The sequence below is a fragment of the Channa argus genome, chromosome 14 (genome assembly GCF_033026475.1).
Source record: "Channa argus isolate prfri chromosome 14, Channa argus male v1.0, whole genome shotgun sequence".
In the NCBI taxonomy this organism is placed as follows: domain Eukaryota; kingdom Metazoa; phylum Chordata; class Actinopteri; order Anabantiformes; family Channidae; genus Channa; species Channa argus.
This window is the reverse complement of record NC_090210.1, coordinates 21366258-21383612: the sequence shown is the minus strand read 5'-3', so window position 1 is coordinate 21383612 and position 17355 is coordinate 21366258. Positions and strand designations below refer to the sequence as shown.

The 17355-nt window shown below is 39.4% G+C and overlaps 1 protein-coding gene across 4 annotated transcripts; it reads left to right on the top strand.

Moving 5' to 3' along the window:
- Nucleotides 1–1894: 1894 nt before the first annotated feature.
- Nucleotides 1895–16159, top strand: slc39a6 (solute carrier family 39 member 6). 4 transcript variants are annotated; one of them, XM_067529155.1, is made up of 12 exons: nt 1895–2017; nt 5118–5325; nt 5908–6550; nt 7071–7227; nt 8228–8341; nt 8475–8644; nt 8818–9000; nt 9238–9319; nt 9676–10062; nt 11043–11123; nt 11378–11568; nt 11680–11964. In XM_067529155.1, exons 1-12 carry the CDS (start codon nt 1897–1899, stop codon nt 11713–11715), a joined length of 2373 nt encoding a protein of 790 aa, XP_067385256.1. In that variant the 5' UTR covers nt 1895–1896; the 3' UTR covers nt 11716–11964. The 4 variants fall into 4 exon arrangements, with proteins under 4 accessions (XP_067385256.1, XP_067385255.1, XP_067385257.1 ...); XM_067529154.1 differs by lacking the exon at nt 11680–11964 and adding an exon at nt 12722–16159 and having other exon boundaries at nt 1896–2017; XM_067529156.1 differs by lacking the exons at nt 1895–2017; nt 11680–11964 and adding exons at nt 2352–2640; nt 12722–16159.
- The last annotated feature ends 1196 nt before the right edge of the window (nt 16160–17355 follow it).

The following is a 17355-nucleotide window of genomic DNA, read 5'->3' as shown; positions in this document are numbered from 1 at the left end:
GGGTGAACAGAGCTCTCAGCTTCTTTTGAGCATTCGAGGGCCAGATAAAGAGCTGTCCAGGGGGGCTTTGATCTGCGTGTGGACCGCTCTCCAATCAACTTTATGTCCACTGACTATAAAACTTAGGTCCTTAAGCTGCAGAAAGAGTAAAGCGCCGCACAGTGTTAACAGATATGCTGTAATATACCTAGTTTGGTTCTGTTTTGCTGTCATAAAAAATACAGATGGATGTTGGACTGATACCTAGATGAAACCTAAACAGATTTTATCTGTGTGTTTGGCCTTGAAGCATTCACACACTTCACCCACCCAAGGCTGGACACCCACTGATACTACTTCTGGTAAATATTAATTTTAGAGTTCTGGTTAAAAATAAAAAGCCGCATGATCCACATATAAAACAACACCCGCTAAAGAAAAAAAAAACTTGTACATTGAAAACCAAGTGCGTTTCTGTCTCATGTTTCTGGATTTCAGTCAGAAACATAACAGGTACACTCCCTTGAGGCGTCGCTAACCTGACTCTGGTTACATTTTCTTCTCTGCTGGCTTTAAAACAGAAAGCAAAACATTACATGTAGGTACAAATGCTGAACCATTATTTGTCTTTAAGGTGGGTTTGATTAGTTTTGGGTGGCAAGTGACTGCTGGGATCCACCTGTGCTCAGTTTTGTATCTCCGTAGGATGTTAACTCAAATGTGCGTGTGCAGAGGCCATTTTACGCGAATAGGACAGTCCAGCAAATACTTCACTCCGGAGATCGTTGTATGACGGACATTGAACATTTATTGTATTTGCTTCTCAACTTAGCCGTTGAGGCATCAATTGTACATTGTACAATTGTTCACAAGCACGATCACAAACAGTTCCATCAAACAAGTTTCTCAAAGTATGGCTGAACTCACTGAACTAGGTAAGAAACCGTGTGCCCTCCACAGCCTCACACTGAACCTTTAGCACTTCTACCTTGTTGGGGTCCCCACCACTTCGTAGTCAGTTCCTCTGCTCCAGTTACTGTGTCACGTGTGCTCCCTTCAGTAACTGAGCTGAACAGCATCTCTCGTAACAAACCCTTTGCCATGCATCGTTCTCTTGACCACTGACAACAAACTTACAAGGCAAACTACAAAGGCAATCAAAGCCATATGTTGTCACTAATGACATCATCACATAAACATAACACAACAGAGTGTTTTTTTATTTGGTCCTTTCGGCTTATCCTGTGAGTTCAGGGTCACCACAGCGGATCGTTGTCCGCATGTTGATTTGGCCCAGTTTTTACGCCGAATGCCCTTCCTGACGCAACCCTCCCCAATTTGTACCGGACTTGGACCGGCACTGTGATGTACAACTGGGGAATGGGAAAGGGACAGAAATCCATCTTTGACAGGCTCCACAAATCACATGTACTACATACAATAACCAACACAGTCGACAGTTAAAAACAACAACAACAACAGCAGCAACAGCAGTGTGGAAACAACCACCTCCTCTTGAATGTGGTGAAGACCAAAGAGATGGGAGGACATGGAGCAGAGTCAACACCATCTCCATTCCTGTTGGGAGGTGAAGGGGTACAAATATCTTAGAGTTCACCTCAACGACAGACAATGCAACACCGCCATCCACCCTGAGCCTGGTTCTGCTGGAGGTTTCTTCCGTTAAAGGGAGTTTTTCCTCTCCACTGTTGCCTATGGCTTGCTCCAGGGGGGATTGTTGGGTTCTCTTTATACATCTTTATAATCTTGACTTTATTCTGTAAAGTGCCCTGAGATGACTTTGTTGTGAATTGGCGCTATATAAATAAAGTTGAATTGAATTGAATTGAACACAGAAAGGCTCAGAGCAGACTCTACTTCCTGAGAAAGCTCGGGTCCTTTAATGTGTGCAGCCAGATGTTGCACATGTTGTACCAGTCTGTTATGGCCAGTGCAATCTTTATATATAAATATATAAAGCATTTATCTATCAATCTATCTAAGTGGAAAGTGATCATTTCCAGAAAACAGAAACAATGTAAGTATGACGTAGTAAATTGTGGGTAGAAATTAAATTAAATTTACAATTAAAGGCCACAAATGACTCATCTGAGTGTGTCATTTGAAAATATTAATCTTTGAAACGTATGGTTAAAGCTTCTACTAGTTTTTGCTTCCTCTTTGCCATCCGACACAGACCGGGGGACATTGGCACAGGACATCACATGCTAAGAACATGTCCTGCGCCGCCGTCCTCTTCCTGCTGAGCTAGATTTGTCATTCTGCGACACATTCGCGGGATCCTTTGGAAAAAATACTTCTTCGGTCTTTCTAATGATAGATGTGTTTTTTTTTCAATTGTAAGAACAATAACTTTTTATTATCAAAACTAATGAAGAATATGCCGAAAGGACAAAAAAAAAACCCTTTTAATAAAGAACTGAAATTGAGTTATATGATGACATGTCCATGTAAAGAATGTGGGCGAGTGTGAGAGGACAGGAAGACTGGAGCGCATATCAAATTTCCGGGAGCATCTCACAACGCCATAAAACTTCATCCATCAGCTTCAGTACAGCACAGGAGGAGGAGGGGGCCGAGCGGGGCCAGAGCAGCCGACACGTCAAATTCATAGGACGAAACACACCATTTCCATAGACTGTAAGTTACTTCAATTCGTGCAAAGGCCTGTTTGATGTTATTTTCCACCGAGCGTAGACGAAAGCACATCTGCTTCGCGCGGCTATGGCCGCGGCCACGGTTTAGTTTCCGGGTTTTGCCGTCTTTGTGCACACGGCACCGGGGTGGTGCGGGGCGCACAAGCCCAACGTGTTACTGTTTACCTCCTGTGTGTGTGTGTATGTGTTTCAACTCAAGCACAGACACGCGTGGCTGCTCTAACGGCGGGAGATGGATGTTATATTTACGCGGCTTCATATCTCCGGAAAACCAAGGCTAAGCTTTGGCGTCAGCACGAGGCCCTAGCGTGGGTCTTAGCCACCTGGCAGATGCCGTCTGTCAGCATCCTCCGAAACATTTAACACCGCAAGCAGGGAAGCGAACACGGCTGAAATAAGGTTACTAACGGAGAAGGCTTAACGTCACATGTGTGTCCTCGTTGGACGTCAAACATAAAGGTACATTAATTGTCGCTGCAGGTCATAAGCTAGCTAAGTTAGCGTCAGCTGCTTAACGTTCGAATCAGCCTTTGGCCAACGTGGGTGCACAGCGAGCCACGCTGGGACAATGTAGACGTTTAACAGCTAAAGGGCATCGTTTTTTGAATAAGACGTGGCTTCAAAAGGCTTTTAGGTGGCTCAGCCTAAACTGAGGGACGACTCGTAATCACGGGTTCTATTGTGTCGGAGCGTTAATTCCGTGTTAACACGTCAGGCGTGTGCTCAGTGTGAGCTACACGGGCTAAATTTAGCCAGACTTCCAAGTGACTAAACTGTGGTTTAATATTACTTGGACTCGAGTGCGCGTTTAAAGGCACTTTGTACCTCGGGGATTTAATCGATGCTGTTCTTCTAGCCGATCCGGTCCCTCGCATCCCCTCCATAGTTCGTTCACACCGCTGCCATCAGGACGGTTACAAAGTCCCATTGGCCCCGTAAAAACCTCCACAAGAAATCATTCATCAGCAGTGCAATAACTGTTCTAAATAGTCAAAAATACACATTTTTATAATGTTGTTTTCAACAGCCAACTGTATTGAATATAGTGCATGTGATGTGTGGAGCTTGTCGAAGATGAATTTCTGTCACTTAATGTACAGACAATAAAGTAAATCTTAAAACTTCTAAACTGTATCTACTGCAGTACAATAGAGTAATTTAGTATTTACACTTGCTTCCATTCATTTGTATTATAGTGAGCATCCTGTGTGAACTAATAATACATCTGTGTTAATAATAAGGTCATAATATGTTAACAATGTACTTATTCTTTTCTCTATATAGTAAGTAGGTGTGTTATAGTGTGTAAAGGACTGGTATTTAACATTGGAGGGATTGTGGTGCTACAATATTCCAACCTGCAACAGTCTTAAACAATTGGTGCTAAAGTTGTAAGAATGTGCTCTTTACCGAAGTGAATGATGTTCTAGTGTTACTAGTGTAAGAACATTTGTACTAGGTACATTTATAATATGATTTTACTGGAGAAAAAGCCAGTATGAAAGAACAAAAAAACCATCTTCTGTCCTTGGTGAGTTTTATATATAACTCTTGATATAACTATAACTTTTGAAGTATCACTTGATATTAATAGGACGTGATTCACCAACATACTAGGGTTGTTTTGGTAGTTTTCGCATGGGCGTGATTTTGTAATTCAATGGCTTTTTAGTAGAAGGATCAGCTTTAGGTGCAGCAGCAATACGTCCAGTCCATGGACTGGAGCAAATGCCAGTTATTCCATTTCTTTTAATTGTTTGGATTTTAAAATGTCGGTAAATACTAAAAAGGGTCCAACGGTATAGGACTTTTCATACAAGACAAACAAAAAACAGTAAATTGTAACAATTGAGCAGCGGGACTGTGATAATATTTTAGCATCTTTATTTGATAAATGACTAAAACTATTGCAGTTAGCATTTTCACAATGCCTGCTGGACTTACAAACTAATTGGTTTTGAACCTAGTTGTAGTAAAAAAAAAACAAAAATGTTTTCTTTATATTGTGTATATTCGTGTTATGTACAAGCTGTTTTTAGCATGTTAGGTAGCATTAGTTTGGATTAGATTCAACTTTATAGTCATTACACATGTAAACCTACAAGGCAATGAAATGCAGTTCGGTCTCTAACCAGAAGTGCAAAATATACAGTGTCTACAATATGTCCAGGATAGGTGGGAGTACTGTGGACATGATGTACAGATGAGCGTGTGTTATAAGATGTTAAGCCTCTAAACCCTTATTTACAAGTCAGTGTGCAAATTGTACCATTAGCGCAAAGGACATTAAGAATAATCCATGACAGAATAAGCAACAGTTTACAGTGCAGTGTAGGAGCTAATGCATGATATTAAGTATATTAATGAGTGAAATGAATGAGTGTTTGGACCAGTGTGTGAGATGGATACCATTCACTTATTCGTATTTAATAATGTTTGTAAAAATTCTTCTTCTACTAGCGGAGAGGATGGAGAACAAGAGCCAAGCCGCCCTGGTCTTGGTATTTTTCCTCTCTGTGACTTTTTGTGGTGGTGGCATTGTGGCCCATTCGGACTGCAGCACCTCTACCTCAGATACAAAAAGTGGGATGCTACTATTGTCGCGTGTTGTCGACAAACAGAGAGCAGAGCAGAGCCAGAGGCAGCACCTTGAAGCTCTATTCAACAGGTGAGCTGATACCCTGATGACTCCTCTTTTTCTTTGCTTATGTTGTGTTTTTTTTTTCACTGTTGAACCATTACAGTATTTCTTTTTTCTTGTGGGCTTTGATGTCATTAAAAACTTTTTACCTTATTTGTAATTTTTGACTATAAACCTATGTAGCAAGCGTTAAAAAATCAAAATGATGTTGAATTGTCTCGGGCTTTAGGTTTTAGTTTAAGCAGATCATCAGAACCAAGGAGCATTAACAAGGAAACTACTGCTAAAAAACTGGTGTCTCCGTTGATTGATGAGGTTAAAGTAAAACTGAGACCTCGTGACAAAACTGCCACCATGACTCTGACTGTTCTTGGAGTAACTTTACTGTGTATTCAAAGTGCTGGATATAATCAGTGATTTATAAGCATTACAAATACAAAGTCATATTTTCACTTCAAGCTAGATTATAGCATACATATCCTTAAATACTTGGAAGCAAATGTATTGTAGTTCTTATCTTTGCTTGATGGTATAACACGTTCCTCCAGTAATGAATAGTTATTGCCCTACAGATGGACATTTATTGGGATGTTTTATTCTATTTCACAGATATGGAGAAAACGGCACCATTTCCCTGGCCGGTTTGAAGCGTCTTTTACAAAGTGTGGGTTTGGATCGCATTAAGTCTGTTATGGTGCAACACCATGAGCAACCAGACCACCATAATCATCACCACCACCACCACCACCACCACCAGCACCATCACCATAACAACAACTCCCATCACCAGAAACATGTCCACACTGAACCTTCACATCCTAAAAAGTCCACAAAAACCCCAGAGGTGTCCAAAGATCAGGAAGTCACGCTTGGGAAGAAAGAGGAGAACCCAGACAATCATTACCACCTGTATGACAAAACCATTGTAGGGGAGGCTACTGAAGTGAGGACCACAGCGGTGTACAATGCTGAACTGATGGTTAAACCAGATGAGGCTTATAGGAGTCAAAACAACAGCCAGGAAAAAAACACCTCTACAGGCGAAGCAACCACCAGGACTACTGCTGCCAGAGTGGCTACTAAAAGACAGGCGCAGGCACCAGCTCCCTCAGTCAACCATGATCATGACGATCACCATGATCATGACGATCACCATGACCACGATCATGACCACGATCATGACCATGATCATGATGATCATGATCACGGTGAAATGAAGCAAGAAGGCAACCGCAGTCTGGACAGTGTAGAGGTATGACTTTAGCTTCTATTTCCTGACTGGTCATTGGTTAAAATTGTTCACAATATGTGCACATTCTTTATTTAAGTTTGGAAACCAAAACCAAAGCAAATGTATTGGCTTAAAAATCAATCTCTGACTTTCCAGAGTCACAGTTTGGAAAACAGGCTAAAAGTCTTGTTTTGTACAGAGGACAAAATATATTTTTGTCCAGATGTTTAGAAGAGTCTCAAGGGATTCTGCAATTATCACCAGAACAAACAATCTTCTGGGATTTTAAAACATTGCCGGTTAAGTAACTTTCAGAAAAATGTGAATGCTCACACATGAGGAGTAGAAGCATGGGCTGAAATAACTTCCAGTCTTAAGATGGAATCTTACTTTAACCTGAAAGTGAGCTGTGAAGCAGAATATAAAAAGTATGAAAATGTATCTGACAGGTGCAATGTTTAAATAAAAGTCCAGGTTTTCATGTATTTTAGCTTGTATGTACGTATTCTGAAGATAGTTTTTTTTTTTTTTTTCTTTTCAGTGTATGAATGCCTCCAGCATCCTCTCCTCCCATGGGATGTCTCAGGAGATGGGTGTAACCCTAAGTGACTTCAGCTACCTCTGCCCTGCCCTCCTTACCCAGATTGATGGTGGAGCCTGCATCTTGCACGGAAACCCCTCTCAGTATGACGAGAGAGGTAGAAACCAACTTTTGATTTAAAAAGAACAAAAAATAGAACAAAGTCCAAAAAAAAGTTTAACCAATCAGTTTTCATAAATACTATTTTGATAGATATGTATATTGATTTTCTAATGGAAATCTCACCAGAATTTTCAACATCAAATTATAAGAACTTAGCTAAAATAGCATAGTCCAAGATCCAGGTAGAATCTTCAGCTTTTGCCCACAGGCAACTTTTCCAAAAAGCAGTCCCTCCTAAAACCCCTTATTTTATGATTAAATAGCCGTTCTAGCAGTTGACATTCCAAACAATACTGTAATTTGTAGAACCTTCTCTAGGAACTTTATCTGTTGCCAAGGTGTATGGATGAGGACAAGAACCCGACAAGAGCACAACTGTCGAAACACCTTCAACAATATTTGAGACACTGTTATTGCGAGACTTGTGACTGCAGCTATTGGATCCCCCATTAAAAATTGGAGGCAGCTGTGGCTGGACAATAATTTCCCATGGGGGAAAATAAAGTATATTAAAAATCCTGAATGTTTAAATAGTGTGTCCACCATTTGATTTCCTGTGGACATTCCTGAAATAAATACATTTGAATCAGAATTTCAAGATATATTAATACTTAATTTAATTTATCCAGCTAGTCTCAAAGAATATATATATATTTTTATCTGCTGACATTGATACCCTCACTATTGTCAAATATTGTGATGGAACAGGATCTTAGTTTAGAAAATGTACATGTTGGAGTCGGCTGAGTGACTAAACCATCCTAGACATTGATGGTTTGATGTGCAGGATATAATTACTGGCAATTTATTGTAATCGACTCAAACATAATGTGTGTTTGCTGACTCCCACATTCATACCCCAGAGTGTTTGGATGTATTCTGACATACCAGACTTACCAGTTTACACTCATACAGGTTTTTGTTTCAGTTTTGAATGATGTTGGTATACAAGTGGAAGTTTGATGTGTAATTTTGAAATCCTTAATGTTTTTTAGAGCATAAACATCAAAAACATGCTCATGTTCACCATGGTGTCCACAACCACTCGGACCACAATCACAGCGAACACACTGGCGGAGAAAGAGAAAGTAGCAGAAATATTGCAACAGGTAACATCCTATATTAGTGAATCTGTGATTAGATCTGGAGATAATTGATCATACTAAGATCATTTAGTGTTATCTGTACATATTGAAGTTGTGTTGCTGATCTCCGATTAAACCGTTGATGTGTGTGTTGCAGCATGGGTTGGTGGCTTTGTCTCCATTACCATCATCAGCCTTCTCTCTCTGTTCGGCATCGTTCTCATCCCGCTCATGAACAGAGTTTTCTTCAAGTTCCTTCTTAGCTTCCTGGTGGCGCTGGCTGTCGGCACTCTGAGCGGCGACGCGTTCCTCCATCTCATCCCCCATGTGAGTCAAATCCAGTTGTTTGAAGCTTCTCTACTGCAATAATATGATTTGACATCTTGCAGCACGTGTTCCCCATATTATCAGCTCTGTAGAATCGATCTTAAAATTTCTTCTGACCTGAACCATGAAGGATTTTTAGGCAAAAGTTCTTATGTTCTTTTGAAATGCTTTAGTCTCAGGGAGGCCACAATCACCACCATGAAGATTCTGGGATAAATATGGAGGATCATCACCCCAATGAGGAAAACCTAGATGGTGTGTGGAAGGGGCTGACAGCCCTGGGTGGAGTCTACTTCATGTTTCTCATTGAACACTTTCTAACCTTGGGAAAAATGTATAAGGACAAAAAACAAAAGGTCAGAGATCAATTATTTTCTTTAAGACATGAAAGACAGAAATGCCTAAGATCAAACTATCTAAAGGAAGTAAAAGAATTGTCTAAAACTTGCAACTATATTAAATAAATGAGGCTTAACAAGATACTCATTTGGAAAAGCCTGCTAAACATCATGTTTAGTACTTTAGTGTTCCTGACTGTTGGTTGTTTATACTGTTGTATGAAATACGAACAAATGTTCGTTATGTCCAAACAGACAAAGAAGTGGGATCAAAACGACAAAGGAGATCTCGAGAAGCAGCCTGCTCTGGAAGAGAACGATCTAAAGCCAACCGAAGGTGAGACACAGCACAGAATAAACACACTGGAGGAATTTGAGACTTCTCTGTGAGGGGAGACATGTTCCAGCAAATCTGGACTTTGTTAGATTTCTTAAAATAGTGTAAATGAGTGTCTGCTAATTTGTTAGTTGGCCTGGTAATTGTTATGCTGCATTTTGGAACAAGATCAAAGTCATTTTCTTTTCATTGAGAGGACATTTATTCTTCTCCATCTTCAAACTAGCTGTGCCTCGTCATTATTAACAAAACTTTAATTACAAATTTCAGCCCTGAAATAAAGTAGTTGTCATCCTGCAAATCATTTTGTTTGTAGTATTAAATATTTGTTTACCAGTTTTGTCGTCTTTCTCCAGATGTGGAGACCAACGGTGCAGGTACATTTGGTGATCATTCCGGCAGCGTGGTGGAGGAGGAGCAGGTGATGTTGGCACCGCAGGTTTCCATAGTCTCGCCACAGGGTTACAGCCGAGCTTCTGGAGCCTCTGCCTACACTGCGGAGGACTGCGAGAACAAATGCCATTCACATTTCCATGACACAGTGGGCCAAGCTGACAGCATGCACCACCACCACCATGACTACCACCACATCCTGCACCACCACCACTCCCAGAACCACCACCCACATAGCCACTCCCATTCCTATTCAGAGCAGCACTTCCAGGAGGCAGGCATAGCCACACTTGCCTGGATGGTCATCATGGGAGATGGGCTGCACAACTTTAGTGATGGCCTGGCTATTGGTGAGAAAATGATACTGTCAGGGCTAATTGTTGGTTGTGACTCTTCAATAAAATGCCTGTTGACATTATATCAACCACCAGTTTCTATTTTTCACAAATGAAATTGAGGTCTTCTAGAAATTCAGAGTTACTTAGAATGTACAACATGATATGGAATAAGTAGCACAAATCAAATAAACCAGAGATGAGCTTTCCCTTTGAGCAAACTCCTATGTCTTATGCTATATTTCTTACTTGTTATTACAAAAAATTATTAGAAAGATCCTTCATTCATAGACAGTATGTGGAGTTAGTTTGTCTGGGCCTAAATGTAACGAATAGCTATGCATTAGCATATTATTTGTATATACATCGATCAGCAACAACTTTAGCACAACCTGGTGGTTTTAATATAAAAATGTTTATATTTATATATTGTAATGTATATATTTTTTAAAATCACAATATTGTGAACTAATAAATGCAGATGTATCCTTATTAGTTTTACCACCTGTTTAACACATAAAGTGGTTCACAACAGCATCAGCTTTACCAACAATGATGTTTGACCCTGATTTATTATTTATTAGTGTATATATTTTGTTGAAAATACATAGTTTTCTTAGGGAAGTGCTTTTATGTTTGTACTTTATCATCATCTTCTTGTTACTTTTACTTGTTTTTTTCCTTTTGCTTGTGGAGGACTTTGTTTAGTTTACTTTTACTAATGTTTGTATACTTGTACCACAGCTGCGGACAGTATATTACATTAAAATGTGTACTGGGCCGTGTGGCTACAGACTGCTCAGACTGGCCATGCTGACCCTTGTCCTCTATGACATTATTAAGACCACCAGTGTGACTGCTGTGGCTCATTGCTGTTTATTAGCATTTTTGCAAGTAGCATGTAAAACGTACGTATGATGACACCTTACATGTAAGCATGTTAGCATGTTCTATTAGAAGTACAGTGGTAGTGATGGATGTCTGTTGTTCTGCAGGAGCCGCCTTTACTGAAGGTCTGTCGAGCGGTCTCAGCACGTCTGTGGCTGTTTTCTGTCACGAGTTGCCGCATGAGCTGGGTATGACTTTACCTTATCTTACATGCAGTGCTTACACTTACAAAGTGATCTTAGTACTGGTGCATTTATTATTGCTGCGTAAAGAGACAAATATTCTTAATAGAGATTTTAAATTTGACTATTAAAGATTGTGCCTGATGTGCAGTGTGGTGTCTTTGGGGAATTTTACAGCATAGAACTATAGTTGTTAGTGTTGTGTCATGTTTTTAGCTCTAACCCAAACATATTAATTCCAAATTCTGCATGTCTTCCAGGTGACTTTGCAGTGCTACTGAAGGCTGGTATGACAGTGCGTCAGGCCATTCTGTATAATGTTTTGTCAGCCATGATGGCTTACTTGGGAATGGTTACCGGCATCTTAATAGGACATTATGCAGAGGACATCTCCATGTGGATATTTGCCCTCACAGCTGGACTCTTCATGTATGTGGCTCTGGTGGACATGGTGAGTTAACATTTGCACACTGCCAGCACTACAACTGATGAACTGATGCATATAACCTCTGCATCCATATTGCAGATAATAATTTAGAATTCTGTTTTCCTAATGCTGCAGAAAACAAACCACCAACTGACATTCATCAGGGCCTGATACGGTATATTAAGCTGCAGCAAATACTAAGCAGCAGACACTTGGTGCAAGGTCAAATATTAGGCTTACTTTTCCAAAGTGTGATTTGATTAAACATAATGAAACCAACCACATTTCTTCTTTTAGTTTTAGAATAAGGGTGGAGATTTCTCAAAGCACATTATTAAAAAAGCAACATGGATGATAATAACTAGTTTCACAGAACATGTAGCATGATGGCAACAGTTTCCTGTAAAATCTACTTGTCTCAATTTTGGCTCAGGGGTGCATGAATAAATAAAAGGAGTCTTAAATAATTCTTTTACATGGATTTCTGCACCTGGGTGACTTGTGTATATACATGGAGAAAGATGTTACACACAATGCAAAGCATAAATACAAGTGTTACATGTTGAAAGTGGTCAAAAGATGAACCATAGGTGTGTGTCTGTTATTAACATTATTTGTTATTGGGGTCGGGGGACAAATCTGTGCAGGGACACAAATTTAAGAACTTCATTATTTGTTTTCTGTGGTTTGGACAGAAACTGCTCTTCTGCAAAACTACTCAGCTCTTTTGAGCTGAGTCAGGAAAACCGAACTTCCTCTGCTTAGTGTTGTCTGATTGTTCTCACCCATATTGTGAGTAGCATCTGTTCTGCTGACTCATCAGGTATTGATCTGATGTCTTCCTCTCAGTGCTACTTTAACTCAGCCAGATGGACTTTTTATCACACAGATATTCGGTAAAATGTGCACAAGAAAAAACATACACATAAATTGACTTTTGCAATAAGTTTGTGTCTGAAAACACTGCAGAGCTCTTGTTGTGTACGGCTGCCCTCTTGTGGCCACGGCCTTTCCTGTAGACATTTTGTTTTAGTTAAAAGACCTCCAGTTTAGAAAACTGCAGTTGTGTGTGTCTTTTTTATTTATTTTTTAAAAATGTTTTTATTTTTTGCTCTATAATTTTGTAGACCGTGTCTGTTCCATCTGTTTCAGTTGTGTGTCACCCTTTTCCCCTTAGGTGCCAGAGATGTTGCATAACGATGCCGGGGACCACGGCTTCAGCCACTGGGGGTTCTTCCTGCTCCAGAACGCTGGCATCCTGCTGGGCTTTTGCATAATGCTGCTAATTGCCATTTTTGAACACAAAATCCAGCTGGACCTGGGTTACTGAAGGAAAGGTGTTCAGTCTTGAGCTCTTTGTGCATTCCAATGTCTCTGCAAGGTGTGTGGTGTGTTTCGTGTCCCAGGAAGACCAAATCCAGTCACTTTAACTTAGTTTGCATTCACACATTGTGTAGCTAGAAGTCAGAAATCAAAAGTTCAAAGTTAGGACCTCCTGGGGATCTAACATAAACTAGTGTCGCTTAAAATCAGTCGTCATAGTAAAGCTGTGTGTTTGTTATTCATTTTCTTGGGCTAAAACAAGCTGTGTTTTCTCCCTCTGTCAAAAACTTCCAAGCCGCTAGTGGGAGATAACAGGGTCTACAAGATCCCTGATCAAACCTCCACAAGACTCATTTGACTGATCTTCACGATTTTTTATTTCCTGTTTACTTTAACGAACGATTCAGTAAGATGTAAAATCAGCATGTGAAACCAGTGAAATATCTCTGATTTTGTTTGTTTTATATTTGTTTTTACGTGTTTGGCAGATATGCAGAAATTGCAGATTTCCAAAAAACAATCGGTACCAACTTCCTCCTAAGTACTTAAGGTCCTCTTCCTCTACTACTGCTTTCACGGTTCCGGCTAACTGGCTGTAAAATGTGGGGAAACAATGTCCCTTGTTTGAATTGTTTGCGTTCTGTAGAGCATTAAAGGTTTCCAAAAGAATCCAAAGACAGTTCTAAAGAAAAGGTACCCATTGGTACTCAAAGATACTCATTGTTTTAGCCGTTAAATGCTTTCGGCTGAAATTGTCTGTTATATTCAATGAGCTCTTCTTTTGTTTGTGTAGATTATTCTGACAGAGGCACAAACGGTTGCCTGTTTGCTCCGTTTTGGACACCACCCGAATAGGCTGATCCAGGAGCAAATGTTACAAAAGCTGTTTTGTTTTGTTTTTTTAACACGGTTACTGGCAGCGGTGTTGATTTACATGGCCGTTTGTCTTACAAGATAAAAAAATAAAGAGTGGGCCCAACACCGGAGGATGTGACACCTATAGCATTGCATCCAGTCACTTTCAGCTGTGTTTAATGAGCCAGTGTGGTTAAGTCTTGCTGCTTGGACCATGTTGGGAGCATCAAACTGTTATGAACAAGTACTAATCAGAAACCCAATGTTACATGTTCATGCATGTACATGCACTTGGTACTGTGTTTTAGATGGATAGTTAAACTTTACGTGTTTAGCTATGTATAACCTGCTTATAAATATCGGGGGAAATCCGTCCGTTCAATGAAGGAAGGAACATGTTCCATAGACCTTATAAGATAAAAATGGGCTTTGTTTTTGTTACACTTTGAATTCCTTGACAATTTGTTCATATTGACAAAGTTAACAATGACTAGCTAAAATAAGAATTGGTATTGTTTATAAAAAAAAAAAAAAAAAGATGAAAATGCGTGATGGTCAAAAAGGACACAACACACGTGGTGTGGGGTCACTATGTTGCTGTGGCACAGGTGTTTACACATGGTCCACTTCCTAATGCAACCTTCCCCAATTTTACGGGTTTGGGGCCGGTGCTCTGATGTGCACTGGCTTGAACAACCTCAGCAACAGGAGTTGATCAGTTGGGTGGGTGGAGTCAGGCCACAAACCACTGACCCTATGGTTGATGGGTGACTCCACTCCTACCACCTAAGCCACTGCCACCGCTTTATCGGTGAGCGGGACTAGTTCAGTTTGTTGCTATGAATTAAATAAAAGCTCGGAAAAAATTATTTGAAGCTGCCACCACTAGACTTAAATTATATTTTGTCAATTTTCACCTGTTACAACATTTTATTTGTCAAATGTGTCCATCTCTGCTGCTTGTGTAGGGGACAAATTGTTTTCGCTTTTGAAGGGTGATCAGCTGGACACGAAAGACATAAAAGCAAAGCTTAAATGTTCTTGTCGCTTTGTTGTCACGTGGAAAGTGCATCAGTTTAGGAGGCTATTTGGAAAACTACACCAGTTGAACCCTGTTGAAGCGTTTTGATGTGGAAACACAGCACTTGTTTGATTTAGACATAAATGATCCAGAAGACAAAATTGAACATGGATATGTTTGAATTTTCCTTTTTTAGTGGGCTGCATATATACTGTAGTTCTGGTTTGTATATGTAGAAATATTTTGTTAGACCTTTTCAAACTCTGAGGAGTACATTGCTATACTTCTAGACTTTTTTCGTGTTCAGATATTTTTAAAGGGCAGTACCAGTATTTGGGTTTTGGCTCCTTTACTTGTAAAGCTGCAAGTTCTCTTATGTATTTGAGCATTATGCTTTTATGTTTTATTTTTTTTTAGGCCAGATCAACAACAAGCTGACATAGTTGTAGTGGCTTGTTGGTTCGGTTGGTCATTGGACATCTGTGGTTGACCATCGTCTAAAATTCAAACCTGGTTAGTCGCTGTTTAATCAAGCATGGAGAAATACTTTGTCTTCTGTTTCTAATGTCTGGTGACATCAAAATGATCCCCTTTATGTAATGGCTATCACTAAGTGTTGACAAGTTGTCTGTCTATGGTGTATTTGGTTCTTTTTTTTTTGTTTTCTCTTATTGTATTGTTGCACATGAAGACTAAATGTGGCAGCTTAATCAACTTTGTTCATCTTTGTTACAATATTACTTATGGTATTTGATATCAGAATGATCACAGCAGAATTACAGAAGTTGTGTACAAGAAGATCAGTTTGAATGGTTTAATGCGCAGATGTGGACAAAACTGTTGGTACCATTCTACAAAAATAAAAATAAAAAAACCCACAATGTTCTCTGAAATAACTTGAAACTGACCAGTAATAAAATTTAAAAAAAGAAATTCAATAAAAATCTGACTTTGGTTTACCAGAATATTTAAAAACACAACAAAGTCAAACTTAACAGCAGAGTGACTTTTAAAATGAAGATTACAAATTTGTTTTCGTTATGTCGGTTTCAACTAATTTCACGGAAAGTTGCGTGTTTCATTGTCATTGTCTTTTTGTTTTGTTTAAAAGGCTGCTCTGCAATGGCATTTAGGTCAAAGAAGAAGGTTGCCCAAAAGGCTATGAAAGTTATTTTATTAACACTTGAAATATTGCTGGTACTCAATTCATTCAAGCAACTTTAATTTGTTAGTGAACATCACTGTGTGTATTCGATGTACATTATTAGAAATGTATATAATTGTAGACAATACTGGACAAGTCTGTTTTTCAGTTTACTGTAGATTTATTATCTGTGCTGTTGTGAAAAATGTGAGTCTCCGTGTCATCATGTTTAACAAAAACAAAGCAAATAAAGTTGCAGTGGGATAAATTTTGATTTTGAAATTGGGCAAATGTGTAGGTTGTCTAGGTTTTATAAAAATAATGGAACGTATTCGAATGCGGTATTTCAAGGGAACTACAGTAGGTGGATATGAGAGTCATTTAAAAAAACATCTGTTGGCCAAACTACATAGGGTATTTTGTCATTACCAAAACTCTGGTATGAATGTGGCCACCTATGACTATGAGGTCACCCAACTGCAATCACAAACGGGCCTTCATTTACATAGATTTGATATGTTTGCAGCTGCACGTACTGATTTGTACATCCCCCAAGAAAGCAAATCACCAAACTGATATTTTGCTGCAGAGCTGTTGCACTGGCTTTTCTATTATTTTGTCCACCTCTATGAACTCACTGACTGCCGTGATCTGCACGCAGCTTTGGTCTTGACTCACAGTGTTCTCCATCATTCCCTAGTACAAATAAACACGCTCACCTTGCCAGAACAGTACGTTTGTTTTCTTTTTGTTTTGCCTGGAGAATATAATGTGGTGATTTCATTTTTTACTAACTACTTACTGTTCAAGATGTTGAACAAGTCAAACCCATAAACAGATAATCTGTGGGAGAAGGCAATTGCTAGTACATTCACTGAGCATTCTGAGAGCTTAAGATTTAAGTTGCTTTACAAATTCTGCTATACAGAGTTCGGTTACATTAAAGTATAACCTAACAGTAAACAGCCGAATGATTGTGGGATAGACTCCAGCCGCCTGTGACCGTGAACAGGATAAGTGGTTAGGTGATGGACGGATGGAAGTACGTCCGAAAGCATAGTGTTCCATGTGGGATGGAGGAACGCTTCAAGCCAAGTACCTAAAGCTAATTGTAAAGAAAATTGTAATCTCTGGGCCATAATTATGAGCACACAGCCCGCTCTTCCAAATACTAAGTATCTAATTACTACAGTGTGATGTAGAATCTCTTTCTGACCACTTGAGGATAGCAAACACTTTTTATTAGTCTATGTTAAGCGGTATGGAAACAACAGTACCACTGTTGATGTCAGTATTTATAGCGGATTATTAATATTTGCAGCTCTCTTATTTCGACTATCTACAGTCCAGTTCCATTCACCTTAGTGTGAATGTTTACATTAATGTTTATGTTTAATACTTGTCATCTGTGATTATCAAGCAAGACAATCAGCAAAGCAACTGTCAAAGAACCAGTAGCAGTATGTTA

Bases quoted from the DNA above. Each gene is read 5' to 3' on its own strand.
- slc39a6 (XM_067529154.1), top strand. From the start codon at position 1,897: ATGTTGCACATGTTGTACCAGTCTGTTATGGCCAGTGCAATCTTTATA. The intron at 2,018-5,117 runs GTAAGTATGACG...TTCTTCTACTAG, and splicing joins TTCCAGAAAACAGAAACAAT to CGGAGAGGATGGAGAACAAG. The intron at 11,124-11,377 runs GTATGACTTTAC...CATGTCTTCCAG, and splicing joins CGAGTTGCCGCATGAGCTGG to GTGACTTTGCAGTGCTACTG.